The sequence below is a fragment of the Microtus pennsylvanicus genome, chromosome 15 (genome assembly GCF_037038515.1).
Source record: "Microtus pennsylvanicus isolate mMicPen1 chromosome 15, mMicPen1.hap1, whole genome shotgun sequence".
Taxonomy (NCBI): Eukaryota; Metazoa; Chordata; class Mammalia; order Rodentia; family Cricetidae; genus Microtus; species Microtus pennsylvanicus.
This window is the reverse complement of record NC_134593.1, coordinates 34,340,117-34,349,206: the sequence shown is the minus strand read 5'-3', so window position 1 is coordinate 34,349,206 and position 9,090 is coordinate 34,340,117. Positions and strand designations below refer to the sequence as shown.

Genomic DNA, 9,090 nt, shown 5'->3' with positions numbered 1-9,090 from the left:
CTTGTTATGCCCACACGACAACTCCAGTTTGAGTCCCTAGCTCCTATGTCAAAAGCTGAGCATGCTGGTAAGTGTCTATAATCCCAGCACTGGGCAGCAAGGGAGGGAACAGTAAGGGCATAGGCAAGAGTCCACCTGCCAACCAGCCTGAAGTTCCTTTCTGCAGTGAAGGGTCTTCCTTCACCTGGGTGGGAGGCTTCTGAGGACACCTTGGGTTACTGTAAGTAAGGCAGGGTCTATACGTGTTAATTTTGGGAATTTCACAACCTTGAGAAAAATTGAAGCAAGCTTTAATTAAATACTGGCCAGGAAGATGGATTCTGGCCAGGTCCACTCCTGGGTCCCCAGGAAATGGCCATAAGTCTTGTCTTGGAGAGGTTTAAAAAGGCAAAAACATCAGGCTACTGTATTTCTCAACAGGACCAATCAGAGGCAAGGATACATCCTGACATATTTCTTGTCTACCTACCCCTGACCTACATCCAATCAGGGGCCAGCCTACATCCTATTGTATTTCCTGCCCATGGGCCTCCTAGATGCAATGGCTGCGAAGGATCAAACACTTCCAGTGCAGCTGGGTCAAAGTTGGGAGTAAAAGCGTAAGCAATAGCCTCCAGAGTTTAACTTCCGTTCTCACACATGCTGCTGTGTATCACCTTCTATGGCTGATAAAAACTACAAAAAGAGAATTAGATAAAATCCATCCTCCTGAAAGGGCCTTCCAAGCCTCTCATCAAATGTACTTAAGGACTAACCAGTCAGAATGGATTTGTGATTTAGGATGTCTGACCAATCAGTCAATTGTCTCCCAAAACAACATTGCTGGAAATCTATCAAAATGAGAACTCCTCCTCTGAGCTTATTTTCTGGAACATTCTCTTTGGTACCCTGATACAGTATGCTAGAATTACAATCCCTGTTTTTCCAACTGAATGTCATTTCCTTTGACCTCAGTGTTGGATCTAAAAATTGAGAAATGTCCACCTCCGGTGTGTTAATGGACATTGAATTGGTACCTGGGAAGAGGCAGAGAGAAGGGAAGAGTCAATTACCTTCTAACTGGGTGGTAGTCAAAGCCCCCAACTTAGATACTTAATGGATGCTTTTCCCACTGCCCCCTCCCCTTGCAGAGCAAATGCCAGTGTCCCATCTACCTCTATGCTAACAGGAAGTGGTTTAGTGATTTCTTTCTCTGCTGTTTCTAGGCAAAGCTTATGTGGGGTTTAGTTCTGAGCTGTTGGAGGAAGGAGCACGATAATTCACACCACCCAGGGGAGGCCCCCAATGGCAACCCTGTTCAGGCAGCCTGGGATTTTCAGGGTAAATAACTGCATCCCAGGGGATTTTCTGGGAACCTTCTGGTGAGGATAGGAAAGAGATTTAAATACAAATTCCCATCTCCGCGTCCCCCAGACAGGGATTTGAAAGATAAACCCCTTCGGCTCAGAGGAAGATTTACACAGTTGCAGTCACTTCGCTGGGGACTGTGTCTGTGTGACACTTGGCACCGGGACTGCTCTCCACTGGTTCATCCATCCATCCTGGCTGATAAGCTGTCGCACCCCTATCGGTCTGTGCAGGCCTTTCCACTCTTCTGTCTGCCCCCCCTCCTTTAGCTGTCACCTCTCCCCCCAATGGCAAGAGCAGAGGCCTCTGTAACCCTGGATGACAGACCACTTCGGTTGGGTTGGAGCCCTGGTTATGTGATGATTCGCCATCAGAATGCAGCCTGGGTCCTATCCAGTCACCTCTTCTTGGACTTCCCCTCCTCTTACAGAGTCACCAGCTGGTCTCTCCAGGGGACTTTGCCTGCTTTCTGTGTTTCCTGTGCCCCATTTTTCTCACCGAACCCTGGCTTTGGGTTTCAGAACTCCTAGGGGAGAGCATTAACAATCAGAGCCCTGGGCTTCACTCTGGCCCTCTCGAATCAGAACTACAGGATCCGGGGGCCTGGAAATTGTGGTCTCCAGGTAATTAATAGTTCAGTAACCCCTAGATGCAGTGGAGATGAGCCTCCCTCTAATGGCTGATTTTTGGAAAGGCTCTTTTTCCACCTTGGTTTAGGGGACACTCTGTCCCCACGATTGAGCAACGCTAGTGTATGTGTTTGAGGATGTGAAGAGAAACAAAACAAGTACCTGGGCTTCTGTGAGGTGCAAAACAGTCAACAGTCAATGGCATGGCTTGAAAGGTACCCCAGCTCATGAATATTCATGTTAGCCTTCTGGTCACTTTTGATCATTCAGATCAATTCTCTCTCTCTCTCTCTCTCTCTCTCTCTCTCTCTCTCTCTCTCTCTCTCCTTTTATGAGAGCAGGAAACAGGTTCTGGGCGTAAGATGGTAGGAAGATTGAGGTTTAAATAAATTGACAGGCAATAGGATTAGAACCATGCTCAATTCTGATCTTGGGACTAACTAACAGTGGCCTGGAATTAAAGAATTAAACCATGAAGGCTTCTTTGACAAGTGATCTGATAGACCCAGGAGAAAATTTCAGAGACTGCGCTGTCAGGCAGAGGCAGGGGACAGCTGAGATAAGGGGTTCTGGGAGGCCAGGGCCAGGGGTGAAGCCCTTTTCTTTCTTTGGGATGCAGGGAGAGAGGCAGTGGTCCCGCCTCTCAGGGCAGCGGGAGGCACTGAGATAGGACCGGAGACAAGGCAGCTGTCACAGTTCCAATTCACCACGGCTAGCGTTTTCTTCCTTCCATTCAATTATGGCTTTAACTGGAGGCACACATGAAAGGGGCGGGAGATAATGAAACAGAAGGCAAGCATGACAGTCCGTGAATCTCTGGGTATTGCCCTCTGCCCGGGAGCTTTCCATTGCTGTCCCCTTATGTTGCAGGGAACAAACCAGCAACAAGAATGAGCAGATTCCAAAGGGCTCAAAAACAATGGTATCAAATGCGGTTTAGTGGCTTTTCCATGGAGGAAGGGATGGAGAGACAGTAATATTCTGCTTCTTGTCTGTGACATCCTAGGAAAAGCTAGAAGATTCTATATATGTCTATCCGAGTGAGGTGTCTTTGGATGTCCATTCCCTTTCGTATCTCCATTCTCCAAACAAGGTTTTAAAAGGGCAGGGGATGTTTCGGGTGCACTCAAAATGAAGTATTTCCACACGCTGTGAGAAAGACAATCTATAGCCTACCTAGGTAACTGCTGTGTTCTGCTGATCGCATGTGCAGTCTCCTGGAGCTCTTTGCAGGGGAATTTCTTCAGTTGCCCATTGAAGGAAATCTTCAAAACAAATAATCAGAAATTTGACAATCTGACTGGCAAACATCACTTTTGATATCAGAGTTGGATTTAAATCAGAGCCTGTGACTCCCCACCCCCTTCTTCTAGATGTTGGGTCCAATTTGTAGCCTCGGAAAGCCTCACAATTTCTGTCACATCCCTTACACAGAAACCAATGGACTCAGAGGCACTGGCTCAAGTGTGTGTGTGTTTGTAGATGTTTGTGTGCATGCATGTGTGTGGTGGAGGTGGGGGTATGCACGTGTGTGATCATGTATGTATGTGTGTAGAGAATGAAGGATGATGGCAGTATGTGTCTCTGCCTTAATTTCTGGTTCAGAGTCTCTCATTGAACTTGGCTCTCACTCCTTCAGCTAGACTCTCCGGTAAGGAAGTCCCAGGGGTCCTCCTCTTTCTGTCTCCCCATTGCCAGGATTACAGGAACACACTACATCATCTGAGCTTTATGTGAGCAATGGGGACCCAAATTCTAGTCTTCACACACCCTCGACAAGCCCTTTACTGACCAAGCCATCTCCCCAGCCCCCTGAGTCATTCTTCACCTCAGAGTATCTGCCTGCTTCCAGGCATAGGACTTCCAAGGTCCAGTGTGACTTCTGTGACAGTGGGAACCACGCCCTCTCTGGCAGACTCCTTGCTGGGCTGCATGAAGTAAAAGTAGCCAGAGCAGGAAGGAAGGTGCTGGGCTCTGTCTTTCCCATGACAGCCCCTTCCCTGTTGCCTTCTCCGCCCCTTGATTCACAACAAATTGGAGTCTCACTTTCCTTCCTTGGCAACACATTGTATGTGATATTTGAAACCACTACTTATTCTGTCCTTCTCAAATGTTGGATGTTTCCGATCTCTAGTTCCAAAGTAAAGCATTTCTTTCGAGACCATTTCGGCCTATAGGTCAGGAAGAAGGAGGGAGGGGAACCTATGAGAGAAAGTGATGGAGGTGATTCCATCTTATAGAACTTGGTTTTGCTTTTAGGTTAGCGTTACCAATAGGCTGGTTTTGTGGGCCACGGTTCTCCATGAGAGCCATTAGAGAAAATTCTGCACAGTGGTTTAGGTCAGGGTAGGGTGGGGGGCAGTTTTGAAGGGGAGCAGTTTCTGGGCAAGAAGTACTCTTGGAACCCTGAGGGTCTCTTCCCCAGAAGCGTTGCGTTCCTGAACAATTGGCTGGCTGACCGCCAGCTCTTTATTTACCAAGATCTCCTCCTTCCAAAGTCCTTTCTCCCCACCCTGTATGCATCAGCACTATTTAGACTGTGCAGTGATGGGAAAGGCTTATAGTTTTTGCCAATGGCTGTAGTGTAAATCCTTGCATCCTGGCTAATTGTGAGCTATCACCATGACAGTGGTGAGCTATCACCACGGCATGCTGAGCGGGAAGGCAGGTGGTGGTGTGTCGTTGCGAGCTTGATCTTTGCAGATGTGAGGCAAAAAGCATCGGGGCACACAAAATAACACGTGGGGAAAGAATCAGGAGGCCTGAATGTTATGCTCATTTTAAATAGAATTTATTTAATTGTAAGATTATATATAAGTTAATTTTCCAGTGATGGTTGTAATAACCGACCTACAAAATTCTAAAAATGTAACCGTGTGAAATACAAGTCAGCTGTTAAGCTGGGAGAGAAGACGAAAAGAAGAGAAAGGATACATTGAGTGCTGAAATACAAAAGCAGGGTTTCTATGCCCTTCAGACTTTATGACTGGGTCCTTCTGAGACTCTGGAACACGAGGTGCTAGAAATGACGCAGGTGGAGCTGGTGAGAAGCCTGGCTATGGAGCCAGCTTTCCTACTTGCTAACTGCAGTTTCTCATCTCTCCCAGCACACGGCAGCAGCTTCACGGGGTCTGTTTTGAAGATTTTGTGGATAATATATTCCAAGTACTTATCCCCTTGGGTCATCATATAGGGAACTTTCAGTTGGCAGCCGCCACAAGGTCTCCCGGAACAACTATCCTGTTCCGTTTCTAAATGTCCCCCGCCCCGCAGAAATGTTAGCTCTGTTCCAGGCCCAGGCTCACTGTGTACTCGCTGTTAGGAATGATGTTCATCGTACTGCTAAACCTCCACCAGTCACTCATTTAGGCTCAGACTCAAGGAGAGGCGTGCTTCTCTTTAAACACCTTCTAAACAAACTGCTCACAGCTGCCAATTCGAAGACAGACAGCTCGTGTCTCTTAAGTGCTCCTGTCTGTCTGCCTACGCCCTCTATTAAAACACAAACACTCCTCAGACAGTAAGTATCACTAAGCTGAGTGTTTTGGCCTGAATGAGGCAACCACGTTCCAGAATCTATGAACAAGAGGCTTGAAAGTGGGCGGCGGAGGCCAAAGGACACTGGGCCCCTGAGACCTCCGTGTGCCTCGTCCTTCCCACCTCCCCGGGACCAGTGGACTTCCACAATGCTAAGACCCCACTAAAAGCGGATTTCCCTCCAGCCTTTCCCTGTGGATTCTCCTTCTCACCCATTCAATTTTCAAGTCTCCAATCCACTGCTGAAGCAAGACCCTCCTGAACACTGTGGGGTGGGGGTGAGGGCAGGGAGTCGACTTCCTATGGAGAATACAAAGTCTGAACTGGTAAAGCGGAGTTTTACTTGTGGTCTGACATGTGACCTTGAGAAGGTCACGGCACGCCTCTGAACCTGTGTATTGAGGAGAGTGATGGGCTTTATTCAGGGCTAAAGGAGGGAGCCTTTGGGTGATAAAAACACTCAAACTCGGTTTGTTTTTATTCCTCTCTTCTGTTGCCAATGCACCGGTGTTAGCTTGTTAGTTTGCGCCTTCGTCTTCTGTTCTTCACACCTGAGTGTGAAGAGAAAGGCCGTTTTGGGAGCACCATAGTTGGATGAAGAGAACACATCTCCTAACCTTTCTTCTGGAGATTTCTAGAAACCACATTCAAGTCACTCGCTTGAATACAGTGTGCAGTTATGACAGCCGGCAGTCCTTCCTAGTTTGGCTCAGTAGCAAGGTCAAGGCAATGCTGTGAGAGCTCCGAGGCCCGTGAGCATTACATGTCATGTATTCTTCTTGAGGTGTTGTGTGTTTAGCTGGGACACTTAAGATGTTACAAATGACCCTCAGAAGCTAGGGGAGGAACTGTGCCTTCTGGTGGATGCCTTTAGACAGTTGGGGAGGTCCTGGGTAGGAGGGATGGGGCCCTACCAGTGGTCTCTCCAAGGACTGACACACCAGCCTTAGGTCTAGGTGTGGTTGGAGATTAATGGCCTGGAGCCCACAAGACACAAGCTTCCTGATACCTCCCAGCTTCATCTTCGTGATAATCTGTGAGCAAAGTTAATTTGCTCAGGCCCTGGATAGGTGAAGCCTCGGGTCAGAGTCGCAGCGAGGACTGGGTGACTGGGAAGAGCTGTGTTTTCATAGTTCTATAAACGCATGCTTTGAGTGTGGCTCAGCAGGCAGCAAAAGCGGCTGGGAAAATCAACCTGTTTGGGAGGATGGGTAGTGTATTTTAAGATGAATTAGTTTTGGTGGAGAAAAGATTGCTGATGGGCAGCCAGGACAATCTGCCTGGAACTCAGTGTTCGCTGGGAGGCCAGTCAGGCCCAGAAAGTGCGCCTGAGGTCAGGGAGTGAGCTAGAGAAAGGCCCATACAGCCCTCTAGAGAGCTGTGCTGGTTTGGGATGCCATGCTTTCCCCTAGCACCTGACAGTGACAGAAAGGACGCTGTGGACATGTGACCCCACTCGGAAGGCTTTAAGGTGTGCAACTAAGAACAGAAAGAAAGCAGAGCAAAGACCCCCACTTCTTTCCTGTGCAGGAAAGCCTTTCCCCAAAAGTTGATGCTTTGTTCTAATGGCAAAACGAGAGAGAGAGAGAGAGAGAGAGAGAGAGAGAGAGAGAAAGAGAGAGAGAGAGTAACCTCTGGGGGTTGAGAAGATGGGGGGTGAGGAGGGGTGAGGGTGAAGATGGGTGAGGGATGGAGTGAGGGTAGGAGTGGGTGGGTGAGGTGTGGGGATAGGGAACGGAGGGTGAGGTGAGGCAGGTTACTGAGGTTCCCTTCTGCCTATGCCGAACTTACTCCTACACAGCCATGTTTATGTGCTGGACAGGGCTACAGAACGTGTTAGTCAGTAAGGAGAGAAAAGGGGAGGCCCAGAGTGTTTTACGGCGAGCTCTTTATGCTAAAGGTTCTAGTTGCTTCTTTCTGAGGTCCCCGTGTTTGATGATACACCATCAAGGACAGAGTGGCTCTCTGTCTGATACAAAAAGGTGTGTGCACATGTGTGTGTGTGTGTGGGGGGGGTGATAGATTTATAATTTATGCATTTAAAGCGTCTCGTCTTGCTGAGGCAGGCGTGCCCTCCCAGAGGTCAGAGGTTAGTGCCATCCTTTTCCTTGCAACTCTTCTTCTGCATCATACCTATCCCGCTCTCCCCAGAGGCGAGGCGATTTTCAGAGGAGCACCAAGAACATCTGGGCTTTAATTGCAAAGCAAAGGGGAATGGCATGGCCAGGGAATGAGGCCAGAACCTGAAAAACAGAGGGGTTTTGTATCCGATGGCTGACCCCAGCCTGGGATCAGGTGACCACTTCTGACCCAGAGTGTGCCTCTAGGTGACCCCACTGTTTGTGGACAAACAGCTTAGCTTTGACCCCAAGGCTCCTGGAAAGGTGGCAGTCACGGCTGGCTGCCTCAGCCATGACAAGTCAGACTCTACCTGAAACCGCCCGAAAAGAGAAGGAAGGAGCTGTTGAGAAGCCAAGTCTCCCGTTAGCCCCAGTGTCCTGCTTCTTGGCATTCGCTCCCTGTGGAAGCAGTAGCAAAAGCGACTAGTGGTGGCCCGAAATAACTACTCTGGTAGGATCTTCCAAACGTTCTACCAAACTGTACCAACAACACACAGGACAGATTTCACACCAAGACCTTGACTCACGGATGTTTACGTAACAGAATGCCTATGGCCGATGAATACTAATACCACAAATTACCTGAGACGAAAAAGAAAGAAAAGAAGGAAGGAAGGGGGAATAAAAATGTCCTGACATCTGGAGGTTCAAGGTACACAGGCAGCATAAGTATCAGCAGCTCCTGGCCTCAGATCTCGGCATCCGTGGCGCGGACCTCAGTTGCGGTGATAGCGATTCCGATGGCGAGGCTGCCGTTGTCAGAGAAGAGCTGGGCCAGTGAGGTGTTGAGAACCAGGCAGTCCCCATCAGTGATGACCGAATCCACACACTCCAGAACAGATCTCGGGGTGGCCTCCCATTTGAGACGCCTGTGGTTTCTGTTGAGCTCCAGGCGATAGGTGAAGCAGTCGGCCTGGGTGGGGGTCCCAATCAGCATCATGGTAGCAAAGAACTGGGGGTGCCCTTCGTGTCGTTCCTGTTTCCTGAGCACCAGGAGGAAGTGGTGGCCGAGGCAGGAGTGCAAGATGATCCAGTCGGCTGGCGCGGGGAGGTGCATGTCCGTGGCCAAGAAGACGATCTCGGCCCCTTGCAGGATGTCGATCCTGTGGATCTGGCGCAGGTGAGGCACTACCACCTCCAGATGGCCTTCCCACTGGCAGGAGAAGAGTGGGCATAGGCAGGGTGTCACCTGGGCGCTGTGCGTCCCTGCCTCCTGGTGGTTGAGGTGGCGGGGGCGGGCATGGTGGCACAGGTGGTTATGGTGACAGTGGTGGCGATGGTGGTGGGGAAGATGATGTGGGTGGAAGCTACCTTGCTCTGTGGAGTTCTGAGTGACGGCCCGTCTACTGGACACATACTAGAAGGAAAGAGAAGGGCATTAGTGGGGTGACAGACTTGTCTCTGGCTCCAAGTGTGGCTCTCCCGATATTCGAAGTGACAGTGAAGGCATGGAATGT

At 49.4% G+C, this 9,090-nt stretch overlaps 1 protein-coding gene across 1 annotated transcript in view; it reads right to left on the bottom strand.

Annotated features, from left to right (window-relative positions):
- Positions 1-4,745: 4,745 nt before the first annotated feature.
- The window catches only part of Siah3 (siah E3 ubiquitin protein ligase family member 3), a 64,240-nt gene continuing 59,895 nt past the window's right edge, over positions 4,746-9,090 (bottom strand). Inside the window, exon 2 of the mRNA XM_075949796.1 lies at positions 4,746-8,990. Within this exon, the coding sequence (XP_075805911.1) occupies positions 8,322-8,990 (669 nt within the window). The 3' untranslated portion in view covers positions 4,746-8,321. The remainder of the gene's footprint in view (positions 8,991-9,090) is intronic.